The sequence below is a fragment of the Oryctolagus cuniculus genome, chromosome 1 (genome assembly GCF_051225735.1).
Source record: "Oryctolagus cuniculus isolate XC-2025 breed Fujian yellow rabbit chromosome 1, ASM5122573v1, whole genome shotgun sequence".
NCBI lineage: Eukaryota > Metazoa > Chordata > Mammalia > Lagomorpha > Leporidae > Oryctolagus > Oryctolagus cuniculus.
In genome coordinates this window covers 18243023-18263862 of record NC_142867.1, presented here as the reverse complement: position 1 = coordinate 18263862, position 20840 = coordinate 18243023, and the positions used below count along the sequence as shown (strand labels likewise).

The following is a 20840-nucleotide window of genomic DNA, read 5'->3' as shown; positions in this document are numbered from 1 at the left end:
CTGTATGGAATCAGCCTGGTTAGCAGAGACAGACGCTAGAGGGTTTTCGGGGGCAAAGGAAAGAGAAATGAGTTTTGCCTGCAGAAGATTATGTAGGGTGGACTGTTTTTCTTTTTTGTAGTTTTTAAACATTTATTTAATTTTTTTTCCATTGTATTTAGAAGGCAGAAGAGAGGCAGAGACAGAAAGACAATCTTCCATCTGCTGCTTCACGCCCCAGCTCGCTGCAACAGCCAGGACTGGGTCAGGCCGAAGCTAGGAGCTAGGAATTCAGTCCGGGTCTGTCACGTGGGCGGCAAGGACCCAAGTACCTGAGCCGTCACCTGCTTCTTTCCCAAGGTGCACGGGGAGTAGGACACCAGGGCCACAGTGAGCGGGACTCGAGCCAGCTACAGACACGGAACGCGGGCATCAGAAGCAGGGCCTTGACCGCTGCGCCAGACATCGCCCCTGAGCTGTTGTCTGAGCTGAGGCATGAACTGTGATGCCTGTGTCTGTGAAGCAATGGTGGAGTGCGGTGGAGAGGGGAGAGGGGGAGGCACTTAGTGTTCCAGCTTCAGAGGGAACAGGGGAAGTTTGGAGATGGAGGCAAAGGGAGCCGGCGGACTGGGGACCAACACAGGCAGATTTGTCTTTTCTTGGGCCCACCTGTGATGCTCTGTCAGCGATGTCAGGACCCACAAGATTGGAGGCTGGGAGACTGCCACGGTTACCTGACCTCAGCGGGCGGCCCCGGGGTTTGTGAGTTTACTTGCAAGGTACAGCGGATAGGATGTGATCACTGAGCGGGGAGGTGGAGGGGCAGCTGCAGCGGCCGGGGTTACAGGCGTGGTCCCGACGATGGTACTGTGTCCTGGGAGGGGGAGCCCGAGGCAAGTGCTGCTTTAAGGAACAGATGACAGCATACTACAGTAATTGCACTTTGGACATGCTGCCCTGCACTGTAGAGGGAAATTCAGTGGAGATGGAGGGGGGCTGGGGGCTGCTGGTGTAGGGGAGGCCTGACTTAGCATCATCATGGCCAACCTCAGGGGTGGGCTGGGGTCATCCAGGGAGGGGATGTAGGGTGCACAGCCCTGCAGCCCACGGGTACATGCGTGGAGCTGAGGGAAGTCGTGCTGGGCAGACGAGGCTGTGTTGCACTGACTACTCCTGAACAGTGCCGTCCAAAAGAAGTAGAAGGCCAGCCACACGTGTAACTGCAGATTTTTGACAGCAACAGTTAAAAAACTAAAAAGAAGAGCCGGTGTTGTGGTACAGCTGATCAAGCTACTGCCTGTAATGCTGACATCCCACATGGGCGCCGATTTGAGTCCCTGCTGCTCTACTTCCAATCCAGCTCCCTGCTAATGCACCTGGGAAAGCAGCAGAAGCTGGCCCAAGTGCTTGAGCCCCTGCCAACCACACGGGAGACCTGGTTGGAATTCTAGGCTCCTGGCAGTCATCTGGGGAGTGAACCAGCAGATGGAAGATCTCCCCCCTCTCTAACTCTGCCTTTCAAATAAATCTTTAAAAAAAAAAACCAAAAAACCTAAAACAGGTAAAATTAATGATACATTTTAATGCACCCAAAATATCCCTAATATTATTTTAGTATATAATCCATATAAGAAATACTAATAAAATATGTTATCTTTTTTTTGGTTCTAAATCTTTAAAATCTGGACTAGTCCCATTTCAAGTGTTCCCTAGCACCATGTGGTTGGTGAGAGACTGCCAAACCGGACAGTTCTAGATTGAGGCAGAGCTAAATTAAAATCTTTGACTCTAAGTTTTCTCATCTGTGGAATGGGCATAATAGCTATGGAAGGTAAAGCTTTAAAAAAAAGATTTATTTATTTATTATTTGAAAGGCAGAGTTACAGAGAGGCAGAGAGAGAGAGAGGTCTTCCATCTGCTGGTTCACTCCCCAGGTGGCCGCAACAGCTGGAGCTGGGTCGATCCGAAGCCAGGAGCCAGGAGCCAGGAGCTTCTTCCAGGTCTCCCACGCAGCTGCAGGGCCCCAAGGACTTGGACCATCTTCTACTGCTTTCCCAGGCCACAGCAGAGAGCTGGATGGGAAGTGGAGCAGCCACCAGCTCCCACATGGAATGCTGGCACTGCAGGCGGTGGCTTTACTTGCTACACCACAGCACTGGCCCGGGAGGGTAAAGCTTTTGACACAAAGTGAGTGTACAATAAATGGAGCTATTGAAAGGAAGAAGTGGAAAAAGGAAGGAATTTTGAGGTTTTATAGCAGCATGGGGAAGGATTTTGTGCTTTCCTCTTTTAAAAAAATATTTATTTATTTATTTATTTATTTGAAAGCCAGAATTAGAGACAGAGGGAGAGGCAGATCTTCCATCTGCTAGTTCACTCCCCAGATGGCTTCAACAGGCAGGGCTGGGCCAGGCTGAAGCCAGAAGCCTGGAACTACTCAGGTCTCCCCCGTTGGTGGCAGAAACCCAAGCACTTGGGTCGTCTTCTGCCGCCTTTCCAGGTACATTAGCAGGGAACTGGATTGGAACTGGCGCTCTGATAAGGGAATGCTGGTGTCGCAGGCAACAGCTCAGCTCACTGCACCACAATGCCAGCCCGCTTGTGCTTTCTTTAAAGATGAGAGGCTTGGCATGGTTTTAGGCCACAGGGAAGTTTCTGGTAGAGAGAGAAAGGAAAGGGGATAAAGCAATGTAAAAGTTTGGGGAGATCACGTGGGGACATGGAACTGCAGCATCTGGTGGCAAGATTAGCCATAAATCCAAAGTGGGGCACTGTTTTCTCCAAGAAGGAAGGAAGCTGGGGTAGATGAGAGTGGTGGCCAGTCTTGAGCGCTTTCTGTGTAGACAGCACCCAGCCCTGAAAGCTGGGTCCTGCTTCTTAAGTTTTTCATCCATAGGTGATTTCTGCCTGATCCATTTTACTACAGTGTTTGTAAAATAATGAATTCCCAACTCTAGCATCAGGCCTCAGCTTCTTTCTACTTCAGCAAGAACCCTCACTTCTCCTCCCTCCCCCACTGATATGAACTCATTGGTTCCTCATTTTCCCAATGGGTTATGATTTGTTAATCATTTGGGTGCCTAATATCCCAGATCTGGCAGGTGGGAGCCCCTCTGATCTGGTTCCTGTCCTGTGAAAAGCTCCTACTTTATTATTTTTTTAAGATTTATTTATTTATTTGAAAGTCAGAGTTACACAGAGAGAGAGAGAGAGAGAGAGAGAGAGACCTTCCATCCGCTGGTTCGCTCCCAAATTGGCCACAACAGGCAGAGCTGTGCCAATCTGAAGCCAGGAGCCAGGAGCTTCTTCTGGGTCTCCTACATGGGTGCAGGGCCCAAGGACTTGGGCCATCTTCCACTGCTTTGCCAGGCCATAGCTGAGAGCTGGATCGGAAGTGGAGCAGCCAGGACTTGAACCAGCGCCCATATGGGATGCTGGCACTGCAGGCGGCAGCCCCACCAGCCATGCCACAGCACCAGCCCCAACAAAACCCTATTTTAGAGCACTCTGGGCATAGTGAGATGTCCCAGGCTCCTCATCTCATATGTACATTGCCCCAGCCTTGCAATCAGTTATTTTTCTAATGGGCCCTGATTCCTCTTAGTGGTGCCAGACACCAAGATCTCAGTGCAAAATGTGCTTACTGCTACCTTTCTCTCTGTCTCTCACTGTCTAACTCTTCCTGTAAAAAAAAAAAAAATGTGCTTATCGCTAAGGGGGTGTGGTTTTGGGTCTTTTTAACAGACAGCACTGAAAACACATCCATGCACGGATCATATATGAGTGCCCATTCACATTATCACATATAGACTTGAATACACATGTTTAAGCATGCATATACAATTGGTTCTCTGCATGTGGCGGGCGGGCGGGGGGGGGTGGTTCATGCCTCCAAGAATTCCGCCAACCTGGAATGCTTGTCTAAACCAAAATATCTGAAAAGAAACCCTGCATCTGTACTGAAGAAGCACACTTTTTCCTGTTATCAATCCCTAAACAATACTGCATAATAACTAGGTATACAGCATTTACTTGGTACCGGGTGTAAGTAATCTGAGATGATATGAAGTCCATGGGAGGATGTGTGTAGGTTATTTGCAAACACTATGCCACCTTATACAAGGGACTTGAGCATCCGTGGGGGAGCCGGGAACCAGTCCCCAGGTTTGCTGAGGGGATGAATGTGCATATTTTCTTTTTTTAAAGATTTAATTATATATTTGAAAGGCAGAGGTACAGAGAGAAAGGGAGTGAGAGAGAGAGAAAGCTATCTTCCATCTGCTGGTTCACTCCCCAAATGGCCACAATGGCTGAGGTTAGGCAGGGCAGAGCTAGGAGCCTGGAACTCCATCCGGGTCTCCCACATGGGTGACAGGGGCCCAGGTACTGGAGCCATTTCTTGCTGCTTCCCCAGGCACATTAGCAGGGAGCTGGATTGGTGCTCACAAGGGACTGGCATTGCTGGCGGAGGCCTAACCCGCTGCGCCAAAACACTGGCCCTGAATGTGCATATTTTCTCAATCTCAGAGTTCACACTAATGCTTCCAAAGCTAATCCATTCTCATAGGACCTTTCTTCTTATTTCCTGCTGGAGTCAGAACCCTGGCTCTTACTAGGATCACACATTCATTCACTGGTTCAATCACGCAATCCTTCTGAAATGTGCCAGTACCGCCACAGAAAGCGGCCACAGGGAGCCCGGAAAGTGTTCGCAGTTTTCTCCCCTGCCTCGCCAGAGCCCAGCTTCTGAACCGGCACCTCTGGGCAAGACTGTTCCCTGGGGGATGCCGGCTGCGGAGTCGGAGCAGGGCACTGCAGGAGATGGAGAAGGTGTGGGACAGCCAAGGTGGGGCAAAGGTGAGGGAGCGCCAGTGTCAGCAGAGGGCAGACTTCCGGGGCTGGAGGCGATGGCGACACTCGTGCGGTAGCCCCGGCTACCCTGCAGCGGGTTTTCCTGCAGCCATCTTGGCAGCCCGGATGTAGGCTGGAGTGGAGAAGACAGATGGCTGGGATAACTCGCTGATCCAAAGCTGGGGAAAGCACCAGGTGGCTGGGGCAGGAGGACAGACAGTGAAGACACTGGGGTGCTGGCAAGAGAGCAGTTGACGTCATGAGCGCGGGGATCTGGGCTGAACAGGGAAGTGAAGCCACGAGGGAGAAAGGGCACTGGATGGAGCTGCAAAGGGGTCCGCTGAAGGGACTTGGGGGGTCACTGAATCCAGTGACATAGCAGTAGCTAATTCAGGGGCCGAGGGGGAGAGACGGCTTGCGCTAAAATTGGGACATGATGGGAGGGGCTGCCCTCGGAACAGCCAGACGCCTTGTTTGGCGTGTTCCCCAAGAACCAGATCCGAGCCCAGGCTGGAGAGGGCGGCTGTTTCAGGCGCATCACTGCTGTGGATCCAGAGCTAAGAGGCGTGTGCAGATGACTGACTGCATGAAAACACGGCTTCAGGCGGCTCTGCTCCATGGCTCTTCACCTTTGAGGTCACAAACGCAGGTCCAGGGCAGTGAAGCAACTTCCGCTTCTGTCCCCAGCCCCGGCCTGGATGGGATTCAGACCCCGCGGCTCTTCAACCCCTACAGTGTTCTGAAGCTACCAGACGCCCGCTTTGTTTTTGTCTGTGCACTACCTTTGTTTTCCACCTGGATTTTAAGCAGGGATGGAGTCTTACAAATCATGGCATTCTCCGCAGTTCTAAGCTAGCCACTGCTCAGTGCATTCTTTTTGCATGATGGTTTAGTGGGAGTAGCCCATGGCTCAAGGTGCAAGTGTCGGCAGTCAGAATTTTCAAGAAGCATTACAGGCTGAGTGTCTTACCCGCCACGCCTGGGGCCAGAAGTGGTCCGGATTTCGGATGCAGCGGGGCAGGTGTTGGAATAGCTGCACGTACATAATGAGACATCTCGAGGGTCGGACACCAAGTCCAAGCTGAAATTCACTTATGTTTCATGTTCACCTTACAGACTGCAGCTGACTTTATGCAATACTTTTAATAATTTAGTACATGAAACAAAGGGTATGTATTACAGCTGAAGGAGCTGGGAGGGTCTTTTTCCCGGGGGGGGGGGGATGCTGAATAACTGGTATGTTGTGTGCCTACGTTTTAATCATGGCCCTCATGTGAGGATATGTGTAGCATGTCAGAGTTTGGAGAGTTTCAGATTTAGGATTTTGGATTTTCAGGTGAGGGATCCTCAATCTTTACTGCTTTCTGTACATTCCTGGAATCACCCTTATTAAACAAGTATCACTTTGGACCATGCGGTGTACTTTGTCAGGAAACAGAGGCATGAAAACAATGCCTATCTAAGCCTGGTTTCACAAGGAAGTTTGTCTTGTGTGGGCCATGGGTGCAACCCAGTTAACAGGGAAAATAAACTGAGCTTTCAGTGAATCGGGCAGGCAGCAGCAGGGTAGAGAAAAGGGGACAAAGATGAATGGCAAGCACTATGAGACATGAGCTTATCTCCCCCAGGAATATTACACTAAGAAATGGACAGAGAAATGCCACTGGCGGCATTTAGTCTGACTAAACCTAGCCAGTGCATACTGTCTGTCTTTGTGGTTATACAGGACAGAGCGGGCTTTGTGGCTTCAAAGATATCCTGTGCAGAAGGGGCCAAGTCTCTGTGTCCGAGAAACGTCTCTGCTGCTATTCTAGATAATTAAACCAGAAGTGAGTCTGAGAGCAGCCCGGAAGAGCAGAGGGCGCCAGCTCGATTTCTGCCAAGCAGAGCGTCTGTGTGGCATTTCATCAGTAGCTATGGCTGTGGGCTGGGTGGGCCCCGATGCAGCAGTGTCGATGGTATCTTTGGGAAGTGCCTGGGCGGCATGAGTGAACTAGCAGATGAATGAGTCCATAGGCTAGTTGCTGAGGGAGTGGCTTTGTTAGAAAAGTGAGCTCTCTGGGGTGCGCTTGCTCTGTCTCACCGCTGGATGCCCTGTGTTGCTTCGGGGCGCGAGAGTCCTCAGCACGTGCAGCCCTGTGACCTTGGCCTTCCCAGCCTCCAAAACTGTAAGAAATACATTTCTGTTCTTTATAAGTGACCCAGTCTGTAGTGTGCAATTACAGCAACAGAAAATGGACTAAGAGCTGTCGTCAAGTCAAGCTTGGTGACAATGTAATCAACGACCGTGATCAAAGGTCGTGTCAGAGTGGCCAGGTATCCAGGAAAGCACCAAAATTCTTGCCCCTTTTAATGACAAGTGAGAAAAAAAAAACACCTAGAATTTTTGTTCTCAAAGAGCCCCTCTGTCCATATGGAATCCCTGTATTTAGTATTCCACCAAAAGCTGAAGAGCAATGCTTACTGCCATCGCCTTGCCTGCTTGCATGCGTTTATACCACTGGCGCCTCTCCCCGGCCGGAAAAGGGCATTCTGCCACCAGGATGGCGACAGGACCTCGGTTAGGCCATGGGTCCAAAAAAGTTGGGCTTCTTAAGAAAATGTGTTCACCCGAAATCCATTTTGAATCTCAAAGCATTACTTGTACTAGGACTACGCGTTTAGTTTATAAAAACCACGTATGGAGAACATTCCTTGTTCCTCCCCTACAGCCTGACAGCCCAGCGGGAAGCTGACCTCTGTCCCCTGCACCCACTCTGTTCGACTGCGCCCTGTCTCCGTCCTCGGCTCACCGTCAGTCATCGACAGGTTCAGGTGGTTTCTCCAGCAGTATGAGGTTTATTCAGACCGTTCAGGTGGTTAGAATGGATTACCTGAGTTTTTCATTCTAAAATTTCTAGCCAGGGTCACTCCTTCAGCCTTTAACAAAAGCTGAATGGGAAATGACAGGCACACTGGCTTCTGGAGGCTGCAGCATGTAAATCTCCTGCGGGCACTTCTTCCTAATCCAGGGAGGAAAACTTGCCACTCTTTTCTAAAGAGAACAAATATGACTCCTTGACAGGATTCACTTCACGTGAGCTGGGCGGTGCTTGGAATCTAATGAGCATGGCCTTCTAGGAGTTGCTGGATGTGGAGGCTATGCCTGGGTTTCATGGGATTTTGCCCCTTTAACACACATCCAAACCACACCTCTCAGGAAGTTTTGTGTTTTCAAAAAGCATTTCTACAAGCAACTCATCATGTATTCTGATTTTTTTATTCCAAAAATGTCATCATCATACTAGGGTGCCTTTCGTAACCTTTCTCCAAAGTTATTTGGAGCAAAAATACGTAGTGCTGACCAACTTTCAAACAAGTTCGCCTTCAGCTGTTTACAGCGGTCTGGGGACTTGTCCTTTAAGGACATCCTCTTAGGGACAAACAGCGGGGTTTTGGCTGGGTGCTTTCTCGGTACTCAGGACGCTGACTGAGGGCTTAGGGTATGGGCAAGTGTGGCACAGGGGACGGCATCAGCAAACTCCCCAGGTGCAGAGCGCAGAGCTCATGCCCTGCAGAAGGACGCCCTTGGTGTGGGGGACTGCACCTGGGAATTCTCTGCGCTCTGCTCAGTTTCTCAAACTGGAAATTAAAAAAAGACTGATACACGGGGATGCTAATGAAGTGTGTGTTGCGTGTCGTTCTAATCACTACTCACCCAGCTAGTGGTGGGTGTGGAAAGAGCTGAGAAGTGATAATGAAAAATGTGCTAGAAACCTTCCAATCCAATGTGAAAGGAAAAGAGTAAGGCCAAAACAGGGAGGCTGGCCCGAGCTGGAGGGACCTCTTTAACGTGACTCCAGCAGGTCACCATGACAGTCACAGCCAGCAGACTGTCTGGTTTGTTTGGTGCTCATGAGGGACTCTGGGAAAGAAATGGCTGACATAAAATATCTGTTCACATAAGATTATGCAGTTAACCAATCAAAGGAAACAACTGGTTAGAGAGAAAGAATTTTAATCATAGGGTTAAAAATTTACATAACCTTGTTGAACATAATATATGTAACATTAAATTCTGGGTAATACAGGAATTGTCTCTATGTGGGAATAGCTTACTGGGAGCTAAACTTGTATACTAACAGTCTGACTGATCACCCATCACCAGAAAGCTGACACAAGACATTTTTGGATAGCTTACTCCCAAAATACTTTTAAAAGAGTTCAATCTTTTAAAGTTGATTTGCATATAATTTTGGAGAGAGTAGCTATGGGTAAAATGTGGTATATCTGTGCTGTAGTTCCACGAGCACACACTTTGGCTGCTGCTAGAGGAAGCTTTTCCATACGTTATAAGAACATTTCATTTTATGAAAAAAATAACTGAATTGATGAGGTGTGCATCATGAGGACATGGACGGAGTCTGAGTACAAAGTGGGGGGTCAGCACATGATGAGTGTGCAACACAGTATACCACAGACAGACAGACAGTCCCCAGGCCTACTTCTCCCTGCCTCACACAGGCTGTCTGGCCCAGAACGTCCCCGGGACATGCCTGCATGGCATGACACACGCGCACCTATGGGTATGTGTATATGTGTAAGGATGGGTATGTCACCATGGCACCACGGCCTGTCTTTGTGGCAGCATATATAGTCCTAGGCCAGTTTGGCTTCATACCTGGGGCTGGCTCTTGGCTGGAGTTTGTACTTTTCTTTGGAGAGCATGGCACTGTAAAGCCTGGCTTCTTACTCTGTGCAAACAAGATAAACAAGCAGATTTCACTGTATGTTGCAATTTCTAATTGTACTTATGGTTGGGGCTGGCTTTATTGGGATCTAGTGACAGTACTTGTATTTTCTCCCCAAATACCAAAGTACTGCCATTGTTACAGGGCCTGGTTCGTCAGATGGTCAAATTAGGGCCCATGGGTGACATCTTCATTGCCCTGGGAAGCAGAGGGGCTGTGTTTTATAGGCTGTCTAGAAACATTTCTCAGTGGGAGAAAAGGACCTGCTCTAGCAAGGTGGTGGTCTGCCCATGTTTTCAGCTCTGTGTGTCTGACATGCTATGGAAGTCAAACGCCCACATCTCCAACAGAGACCAGCACACCAAGAACTTGAAGAAAATAAAGGAAAGGGGGCCGGCGCTGTGGTGTAGCAGGTAAAGCCGCCACCTGCAGTGCTGGCATCCCATATGGGCACTGGTTAGAGTCCCAGCTGCTCCACTTCCTATCCAGCTCTCTGCCATGGCCTGGGAAAGCAGTGGAAGATGGCCCAAGTCCTTGGGCCCCTGCAACTGTGTGGGAGATCAAGAGGAAGCTCCTGGCTCCTGGCTTCAGATGGATGCAATTCCGGCCGTTGCAGCCAACTGAGGAGTGAACCAGTGGATGGAAGGCCTCTCTCTTTCTCTGCCTCTCCTCTCTCTGCGTAACTCTGACTTTCAAATAAATAAATAAATCTTTAAAAAAAAGAGAGAGAGAGAGAGAGAGAGAGAGAGAGAGGGGCTGGCGCCATGGCCAGTTCTAGTCCCAGCTGCTCCACTTCTCATCCAGCTCTCTGCTGTGGCCTGGGAGGGCAGTGGAGGATGGCCCACGTCCTTGGGCCCTGCATCCGCATGGGAGACCAGGAGGAAGCACCTGGCTCCTGGCTTCGGATCGGCACAGCTCCAGCCGTTGCAGCCATTTGGGGACTGAACCAATGGAAGGAACCAACCTTTCTCTGTCTCTCCCTCTCAAATAAATAAATAAATAAATAATCCTAAAAAAGAAAAGAAAAGAAAGGAAGGGTGAAGACCGCTTTGGCAGCCACCGGCTCCACTGGATGTACCTGAGTCCATGGCTACCCGCTGCGGCCTGCATGGGAAGTTTCAGCGGTGGGATTTGGCTTTAGCTTCCTGCAGACTTTGTGAAATGAATGGCAGAGGAAGAAACAGGACAAGTTCATCATCAGTCTGTCAGGACTGAAAACTTTGATCTGACTTTGTTGGAACTCTCTTCCTTGCTCTTCAGTTTCTGTCACACACAGTGATCCGTCTTGTCACCTTTCCTGGAGCATCTTATTAGTATTTTTTTTCTATGTTCTCTTTCACTTTGATTTATTTGAAAGGCAGACAATGAGCCAGAGATCTCCCATCTGCCAGTACACTCCCCACATGCTGCAGCAACCTGGACTGGGCCTGGTCCCTCCCACATGGAAGGCAGAGACCCAAGTACTGAGCTATCACCCGCTATCACCTACTCCCAGAGTAGGCATTAGCAGGAAGCTGGAACCGAAAATGGAGCTGAGACTCAAGCCCAGGCATTCCTATAGGGGATCCAGATATCCAAGCAGCATCCTAACTGCCACCCCACATGACTACCTGCAGCACCTTACTCGTCCGTTACAGACCTTGCACATAGCAGGTTCTGCAGAAGACACTAACAGGCAAATGAGGGCATCAAACTAAGAATCCCTAAACAAGAGACTGGCAGAGGCCACAGGGACATCACCTTGGGAGGACTGTCCATTCCCCATCTAGGACACACAAGTTCATCCAACAACATTCTTCCATGGACACAGGCGGAACGACAGCTTAGTAGCTGTTTCCCCACCTCTCTCCCCTTCAGGAAAGAACAGGCAGACGCAAATGTGCCTGCGAGAGGTTATTATAGTGATAAATAGGAATTCCACATAACTTACTGTTTTGCAAAAGCAACTCACTCACATCTCACTGTCAATGTGGCAGCCCTGGGTGTGAGGCACAACTCACAGTGGGTGGTGACTGCCTAGGGTTGAGAACCATGGCAACATTCACTGTCACTGCTTTACCTTGTGTGTTGCCAGAAACTTACAAAATAATGGCTGCCTAAGGAGAACTTTGTTGAAATAAAATTACATTCTCACTGGGAAGCTTTTAAGCTCTGGGTGGGCTTCCTCCAGGCTCCTGGTGCCTGTTGGCTGTGCCCCAGGCTGGCCAGCTGGTTTGTAGCTGCCTTCGAGATACACCTGAGCAGAACCACACTGAAGAGGTGAAACAGTAGGGACTGTGGATCATCACCCACCCAAATCATACAATACAACTGCAAAGAAATTCAAGTGAACTGCCGGCACACGCACTCGGTGAGGTACCTGCGTTCTCTCTTGATTCTTAAGTAGAGTCAGGGTGGTCACTGATGGCTCCCGGCAGGTGCCTTTGTCTCTGCCATTTAACTGTGTCTGAAATAAAAGAACGCAACCTCACTGGACTTTCCACTTGAAAAAATGCGGACATGTTGAGTACACATTAACTGTGCGTCTTTTATTCATAGGTGTTGATTCATTATCAGATTCTAACACCAAAAATATGGTAACACACAAAGGAGTAACAATTCAAAGAAAAGGAGAGAGGACTAGTATTTGAGGGCTTACTGTTTCCCAGGTACTTCACACATTTGTGTATCTAATTCTCACCACAACCTCAGAGTGTAGGTATCATCGCCTCAACATTTCAGATGCCGGAGCTGAGTCCTAGGTAGGGTTAAGTAACTCATGGACACAGGTTCAGTACTTTTTATCCAAAAAGCTTGGGATGAGAACTGTTTCAGATTTGGGATTTTTTTTTTCAGATATTTAGAAAGTTTGCATATACATTATGATATATCTTGGAGATATGATCAAAATCTAAACAAACATGAAATCCTGGGCTGACACTGAAGCATAGTAGGTTAAGCCGCTGTCTGCAACACTAGCATCCCATATCAGAATGCTGATCGTGGCTGCTCCACTTCCAATTCAGCTTCCTGCTAATGTGCCCAGGAGGCTAGCAGAGGATGGCTCAAGTATTTGGGCCCCTGCCACTCTCGTGGGAGACTGGATGGAGCTCCTACTACTGGCTTTGGCCTGGCCTAGCCCCTGGCTATTGGGGCCATTTAGGGACTGAACCAGTGGATAGAAGATCTCTGTTTCTTTCTTTTTGTCATTCTGCCTTTCAAATAAATAAATTTTAAGAAAAATACATAAAATTCACTTAGGTTTCATGTATACTTTATTTTTTTTTTATTTTTTATTTTTTTTGACAGGCAGAGTGGACAGTGAGAGAGAGACAGAGAGAAAGGTCTTCCTTTTGCCGTTGGTTCACCCTCCAATGGCCGCCGCGGCTGGCGCGCTGCGGCCCGCGCACCGCGCTGATCCGATGGCAGGAGCCAGGAGCCAGGAGCCAGGTGCTTTTCCTGGTCTCCCATGGGGTGCAGGGCCCAAGCACCTGGGCCATCCTCCACTGCACTCCCTGGCCACAGCAGAGGGCTGGCCTGGAAGAGGGGCAACCGGGACAGAATCCGGCGCCCCGACCGGGACTAGAACCTGGTGTGCTGGCGCCGCTAGGCGGAGGATTAGCCTAGTGAGCCGCGGCGCCGGCCCAGGTTTCATGTATACTTTATACACATACCTTGAAGGTAATTTTATATAGTACCTTTAAAAATGTTATACATGAGACAGTCATACAGTGTGGAATTTTACACTGTGGCATCATGTTGGCACTCAAAAAGTTTTGGATTTTCAGACTGGGGATGCTAAACTCCAACAAAATAGTGTTGAGTGAAACCTACACTTCAGACAGACGTCGAAGTTTGTGCTCTTACCACTGTTACATTAGCGACCAAATAAATGGCCCTCCCTCTGGACCAGGGACAGCTGTGATCCGTGGGATTCCCAGGGTACAGTAGCGGGCCTCACTGTTCACTATTAGCCCCAGAGTAACATTCTACATAAGGAGGGCTCACTATCCACTAAGAATTAGCTACTACAGTACAAAAGCTATTTTTAAAAAAATTTATTTATTTGAAAGGTAGAGTTAGAGACAGAGACAGAGACAGAGACAGAGAGAACTTCCATTTGCTGGTTTGCTTCCCAAATGGCTGCAATGGCAGGAGCTGGGCCAAGCTGAAGCCAGGAGCCTGTGGCTCTGTTCAGGTCTCCCTTGTGGATGAGGAATCCAAGGACTTGGGTTGTCCTCCACTGCTTTCCCAGATGCATCAGCAGGGAGCTGGATCAGAAGTGGAGCAGCCAGGACTCAAACCAGGACTCAGATGGGATGCTGGCATAGCAGGTGGTGGCTTAACCCACTGCACTACAATGCCGGCCCCTTAAATGTTTGTTTATTCATTTTTATTTCTTTGAAAGACACAGTGACAGAGAGAAGTAGATAGAGATAGAGATCTTCCATCCATCTTCCAGGTTACTCCCCAGATCCCTACAACAACCAGGGCCAGGCCAAGCCAGAGCCAGGAGCCAGGAGCCAGGAGCTCCTTGTGTTTTCCACACGGGTTGCAAGGACTCAAGAACTTGCGCCATCATTCACTGCCTCCCAGGCACATTGGCAGGGGGCTGGATAAGAAGCCAAGTAGAGGTGTCACCTGATCTCAGGCGCTCTGATATGGGACACGGGGATTCCAAGAGCAGCTTAACCTGCTGTGCTCTAATACCTGCTTCTCCAAAAGCTATTTTTATGTATAAAATAGTCAAAGATTTTATAACCACAAATATGTTTTGGTGCCTCTCCCCTGTGTTTCCACTGCATCCTGCTCTGTGATATAATTTCCTCCTTACTTGTTAAAACCCCCACCATGGCCCACTCTGTGGCTCACTTGGCTAATCCTCTGCCTGTGGTGCTGGCACCCCAGGTTGGGGTGCCGGCTACTAGTCCCGGTTGCTCCTCTTCCAGGCTAGCTCTCTGCTGTGGCCCAGGAGGACAGTGGAGGATGGCCCAAGTGCTTGGGTCCTGCACCCACATGGGAGACTGGGAGAAAGTACCTGGCTCCTGGCTTCAGATCGGCGCAGCGCTGGTGGTAGCAGCCATTAGGGGAGTGAACCAACAGAAGGAAGACCTTTCTCTCTGTCTTTCACTGTCTATAACTCTCTCTCTGTCTCTCTCTCTCACTGTCTAACTCTGCCTGGGAAAAAACAAACAAACAAACAAACAACACCAACCAGACCCTAAGGTCTTTAAGGCTGGGCTATTAATTGTTCAATGTTGTATCCCCAGCATCCAGTAAAGGGCCTGGCAAGTAGTAGATATGTGTTGATATTAAAATAAAACATGTTGGAGCCGGCGCTGTGGTGTAGCAGGTAAAGCCACCACCTGCAGTGCGGCATCCCATATGGGCGCCGGTTCGAGTCCCTGCTGCTCCACTTCTGGTCCAGCTCTCTGCTATGGCCTGGGAAAGCAGTAGAAGATGGCCCACATCCTTGGGCCCCTGCCCACATGGGAGACCCAGAAGAAGCTCCTGGCTCCTGGCTTCGGATCAGGGCAGCTTCAGTCATTGCGGCCAACTGGGGAGTGAACCAGCGGATGGAAGATCTCTCTCTCTCTCTCTCTCTTCCTCTCCTTCTCTCTCTGTGTAACTCTGACTTTCAATAAATAAATCTTAAAAAAAAATTAAAATGTGTTGACTAAGTATATGGATGAAGGGATGGTAAAGCAGCCTGTTTTTATGTTCTTGGTATAAAATCATGAATCACCAATATTTAATGTAAGATTTCAGTGATGTCTAGTTCAAAGCAGGGTCCATATCCTCACCAATCTTTTTATTGTTTTTTAAAAAACTGGGGCTGGGGAGGGAGGGAAGGGTGGGGTGGAAAGTATCACTATGTTCTTGAAGCTGTATATAGGAAATACATGAAAGTTATATACCTTAACTAAAAATTTTTTTAAAAATTGGGGTTGGTATTGTGGCTTAGTGGGTAAAGTTGCTGCTTGTGATGCCAACTCTCATATAGGCACCGGTTTGTATCCCAGCTGTTCCACTTCCAATGTAGCTCCCTTCTAATGGCTTGGGAAAAGCAGAGGAAGATAGCCAAAGTGTTTGGAGCCCTGCACTCACGTGGGAGACCTGGAGGAAGCTCCTGGCTTCAGCTTGGCCCAGCACTGGCCAACTGGGGAGTGAACCAGCAGATGGAAGATCTCTCTCTGTCTCTCCCTCTCTGTAACTCTGCCCTTCAAAATAAATAAATATTTTTAAAAATGATTAAAAATTTTATTTCATTTTAATTGAAAAGCAGAGAGACAAACAAGCAATCTCTCTCATTAGCTGGTTCACTTCCCAAGTGCCCGCAATAGCCAGGGCTGTGCCAGGATACAGCCCAGAGCCCAGAACTCAACTGAGTATCTCACAAGGGGGACAGAGGCCCAAGTGCCTGACACCATCTCTTGCCTCCCAGGATGAGTATTAGCAGGAAGTTGGACTGTTAGTGGAGGACCTGGGACTTGAACCAGGAACTCCAATATGGGATTACAGGAGTCTCAAGTGCCAAATACCCACGCCAACTTCTCCCATCTTAGGTTCTCTTGCTGCCAGCGGCACGGACAGACTACTGCAGTCTCCAGCCTGTGGGAGAGATGTGCTAATTGGGGAAATCAAAGAACCTGGGTGACAGAGTCAGGCAAAAGTAATACCTCATTCAACTTTGGTTTTTCATGTTTCATCACTGAAGTGGAATTCTCTAAATTTTTGAAAAAGGTTGGCTGCTTTTGCAGAGTAGAAGTAAATCCTGCCTTTTCCTAGAAGTATTGAGTGAAAATAGAGCACGTTTTTCAGTCAGTCCATTCATAATCCACCCAGCTCACCCAACTGCAAAACTCCCCTTTCTGAAAGCATTTTTGTCTTCAGCAAGCAGCGGGTCTGGCATGTACATGGCAGCTGGGAGAAAGGCTGAGAAGGTGCTAAGCAGGCGTCACTTTTCCAGTACCACCTCCTTCCAGAAGTCCAGTCTTGGACAAGCCCCAGACTTGCCGTGCCAGGTACAGGAGAGGAGTGGCGGGCCAAGGCTGAAACCTCACACTCTGACCCCAAGTCAGAAGGGCTCCCTCTGCCCCAGGCCCCACCCCTCTTTTGGTTCAGTGTGAGCTTTAACCCCTTTCTTGCTCCCTCTGTGGGGCACTCTGCAACCAGAGAGCAGAAGCAGGTAGCACGGCTTTCTTACTGGGGCATCTTCTGTTAACTTGAATTTGCGCATCAAATGATTTTTCTGATACTGCTTAGTTCGCTGTTTCCTGGTCTGCAGCATCTTCTTCTTTTTCTTCTTAAACTTCTTCTGATTCACCTAGTCCAGAAAGGACAGAGAAACTGCTTACTACGCCCACGCACACGTAGCCTTCTTTCCACCCAACACTCGAGACACAAAGCTTAATCCAGAATGCACCCTCCCATTGCTGCCTCCTGAGCAGAGGCTGCTCTGCAGGCAGCACCACAGGCAGACTGCAAAGGGGCACCCATAGCCACGTGTCTGTGATTTACAATATGAAACCAGCTTACTTACGCAATAACGGCAGGTCTAGATAACACTAATCATTAGATGTAAGGTTCGGTTTGGTTGTTATCGTAAGGTGGCCTTAATAACTAAGCCAGAAAATTATAAAGGACAAAATGAAAGACCCTAGGGGCAAGGTGACTAGGTAGGACACGTTGTTGTAGCTTCTGTACATCCTAGGACAATCAGAAACGTTTCGCCAAATGATCCAATAGTGTATTTGTAAGGCTGCTACTTCTTGGGTGTAAGAGTCAATGCAACCTCACCTCATCTTCTATGTTCAGTAGGTGAACAGGGAGACCATCTGAGAGGGAGCTGTCAGAACCGCTGGTGCTGTTCCCCAAAGGAAAGAAAGAAGGAAGGAAAATAACTTATTATATGTCCAGGAATGAAACAGCAGACCAGCCACATGGGTCCAGGTCACTGTCCACTATCTGCTGCCATATCTATGCTTCAGTCACTAAGAATTCTTTTAAAAGTAATTATTAATTTTATTGGAGAGATAGAAATAGGGAGAGGGATAGATAGAAGGGTTGAGGGAAGAGGGCAGGGTGAAAGAGATTGAGAATGAAAGAGAACCCATCCATTTGCTAACTTCCCAAATGCCCATAACAGCTGGGGTGGAGGGGAGGAAAGCTGAGAGAGACAGAGAGAGGGAGAGAGAAAAGTCTTCCATCTGCTGGTTCACTCCCCAGATGGCCACAATGGCTGGAGCTAAGCCCATCCGAAGCCAGGAGCCAGGCGCTTCTTCTGGGTCTCCCACATGGGTTCAGGGACCCAAGGACTTGGGCCATCCTCCACTGCTTTCCCAGACACAGTAGGAGAGCACTGGATTAGAAGTGGAGCAGCCGGGACTTGAACCATCGCTCCACTATGGGATGCCAGTGCCGCAGGCGGCGGCTTAACCTGCTTCACCAGCCCCCTGACATGTTTTAAGGGCCGAATGACAGGATTTGACCCAAGAACTGCTCTCTGGGTTTTCTCCCAGCCTCTGGTTCCTTCTTCTCCATCTCCCTGCTGGCCCCTTCCTATCTCTTTGGCCCTTTTAGGGCTGTGACCTCCAGCTCAGACTCAGACCTTTTGTTTATCTGCGCTGACTTCCTTGGAGTCCCACCCAGTTTCAAGCTTGACGAGTCTCCACTGGCCCTCTTCACTGAACTCCACAGCCAACTGCTTGGCCACTGTCTGTTAAACGTCTAGTGGACACCTCAGACTCAACAAGTCCAACGCCAGACTCCTGCCCTTCACCTCCTCCCCAGCCTTTCCCACGCCTTTCACCTGTGTTATGGCAACAGCCTCTTAATGAAGAACTCAGAGTGTTAAAGGCAGGGAAGGTCTCTACGGGAGGCAAGAAGTAGCCTCTCACCATAATAGAGGGGTTCATTTTGTTTAAAAAAGAAGAAGAAGAAAGAAAAAAAGCATGCATTTTCAGTTGGCTTCAGCAGAATTTTTAAAAATTATTGCTTTATTTTCAAAGCTTTTTAAATTTATTTGAAAGGCAGAGACAGAGAATGTGGGGGTGGGGTAGAGATCTTTCATCTGCTGGTCTACTCCCCAAAATAGCCAAAATGGCTGGGGCTAGGCCAGGCAGAAGCCAGGAACCAGGAGCTTTATCCAGGTCTCCCAAGTAGGTACAGGGGCCCAAGCAGCTGGGCCATCCGTTGCTGCTTTTCTCAGGCACACTAGCAGGGAGCTGGATCAGAAATGGCACAGTCGGGACTCACATGGAATGCTGGCACTGCAGGTGGAGGCCCAACCCTCTAATCCATAGTGCTGGCCCCAGAATTTTTTTAAATTAAAAAATATTGAGACGGGCGCTGTGGTGTAGTGGGTAAAGCTGCTACCTGTAGTGCCGGCATCCCATATAGGCACCAGTTCAAGACCTGGCTGCTCAGCTTCCCATCTAGCTCTCTGCTATGGCCTGGGAAAGCAGAAGATGGTCCAAGTGCTTGGGCCACTGTATCCGTGTGGGAGACCAGGAAGAAGCTCCTGGCTCATGGCTTCAAATAGGCCCAGCTCTGGCCATTGAGGCCATTTAGGGAGTGAACCAGCAGATGGAAGATCTCTTTTTCTCTTTACCTCTGCCTCTCTGTAACTCTGCCTTTCAAATATATATATATATATATATATATATATGTATATATATGTGTGTGTATATATATATATATATTTTTTTTTTTGACAGGCAGAGTGGACAGTGAGAGAGAGAGACAGAGAGAAAGGTCTTCCTTTGCCGTTGGTTCACCCTCCAATGGCCGCCGCGGCCAGCGCGCTGCGGCCAGCGCACCGCGCTGATCCGATGGCAGGAGCCAGGAGCCAGGTGGTTTTCCTGGTCTCCCATGGGGTGCAGGGCCCAAGCACCTGGGCCATCCTCCACTGCACTCCCTGGCCACAGCAGAGGGCTGGCCTGGAAGAGGGGCAACCGGGACAGAATCTGGCGCCCCGACCGGGACTAGAACCTGGTGTGCCGGCGGCGCAAGGCGGAGGATTAGCCTAGTGAGCCGCAGCGCCGGCCAATATATTTTTTTTTTTAATATATTGGGAGCTCCTTGGGGCCAGGGACTCTGCCTCATTCAATTGTGTTTCCTGTGCTGACCCACTGCCTGGAATATAATAGGTGTTTAAAATTTTAAAAAGATATATTTATTTATTTGAAAAGCAGAGTATCAGACAAAGAGAAATCTTATATCCTGTAATATCCAGGGCTGGGCCAGGCTGAAGACAGGAGCTGGGAACCCCATCCAGCTTCTCCCTCCCAGGTGCACATAAGCAGGTGGCTGAATTGAAAGTGGAGTAGACAAGAAATCAGCCAGGCACTCTGATATGGGATGTGGGTGTTCCAAGTGGTAGATAAACCTGCTGTGCCATGACACCCGCCTCAATACAGGTGTTCTTGCTGAAACTAAAACCTAACTCAGATCATGATGCTTCTCCACTCAAAACCTTCCAAAGGCCTGCCATCTCCCCTAGATAACAGGCAAAAGCTTTACAACAACCACAAGGCCCTATACAAACTGCCTGCCCAACTCCCTACTCCTTTCTTGTGCCTTAAACAGAGGCTGGCAAAGAACATGCACTCAACTCATAATTGCTGGAGAAATGGAGTTTATATAACTGTGCCATGAGCTGAGGAATAGGAATGTTTTTGTACTTGAGGCCTAAAACCCAAACCAACCAAAAAAGAGCAAGCAAAACAAAAATAAATAAATAGGGGCCCACGAATAAATAAGGTTAAGCTACCATTTGCAGTGCCGGCATCCCCCATGTGGGCCAGTTTGAGTCCTGGCTGCTCCGCTTCAGGTCCTGCTCCCTGTTAATGGCCTGGGAAAAGCAGCAGCAGATGGCCCAAGTGTGCAGACCCCTGCTACCCACGTGGGAGACCCTGATGAAGCTCCTGGCTCCAGCCTGGCCTAGCCATGGCTGTCGTGGCCATCTGAAGAACAAACCAGCAGATGGAAGATCTCTCTTTGTCTCTTCCTCTCTCTTTCAAAATAAATAAATAAATAAACATGTATTTATTTATTAAAAAAAAAAAAACAGAAACTTTCTCTGGTTTTTCTTTGAAATGAAGTTTGTTACCTGGATTCAATGTCAGACAAAGAGATGTCACTCCAGTTTCCTTCTAAATCCATATCTTGTCCAAGTTGATTGAATTTCTTGTGGATTTCCTGTTGTAAGAGCTCCTTAAGTTCTGCTAGACATTGAGTGAACTGTGAGGGTAAAAAAAAAATAACTAATTTTTTAAAAAATGATCTATTTTATTTATC

General features: G+C 48.7%; 1 protein-coding gene across 7 annotated transcripts in view; it reads right to left on the bottom strand.

The window, feature by feature from the left end:
- Nucleotides 1-2487: 2487 nt before the first annotated feature.
- Nucleotides 2488-20840, bottom strand: part of AGBL2 (AGBL carboxypeptidase 2) — a 62097-nt gene continuing 43744 nt past the window's right edge. For 3 of the 7 annotated variants that reach the window (XM_089326539.1, XM_089326554.1, XM_070070408.2), the window contains 5 exons: nucleotides 20653-20783; nucleotides 17340-17406; nucleotides 16747-16866; nucleotides 11920-12006; nucleotides 8811-9563 (listed from right to left, as the gene is read on the bottom strand). In XM_089326539.1, coding sequence (XP_089182665.1) covers nucleotides 9390-9563; nucleotides 11920-12006; nucleotides 16747-16866; nucleotides 17340-17406; nucleotides 20653-20783 — 579 coding nt within the window. In that variant the 3' untranslated portion in view covers nucleotides 8811-9389. Of the gene's footprint in view, nucleotides 2635-8810; nucleotides 9564-11919; nucleotides 12007-16219; nucleotides 16325-16746; nucleotides 16867-17339; nucleotides 17407-20652; nucleotides 20784-20840 lie in introns of those variants that run through there. The other 4 variants (XM_070070380.2, XM_089326535.1, XM_089326543.1 and 1 more) reach the window with 3 other exon arrangements.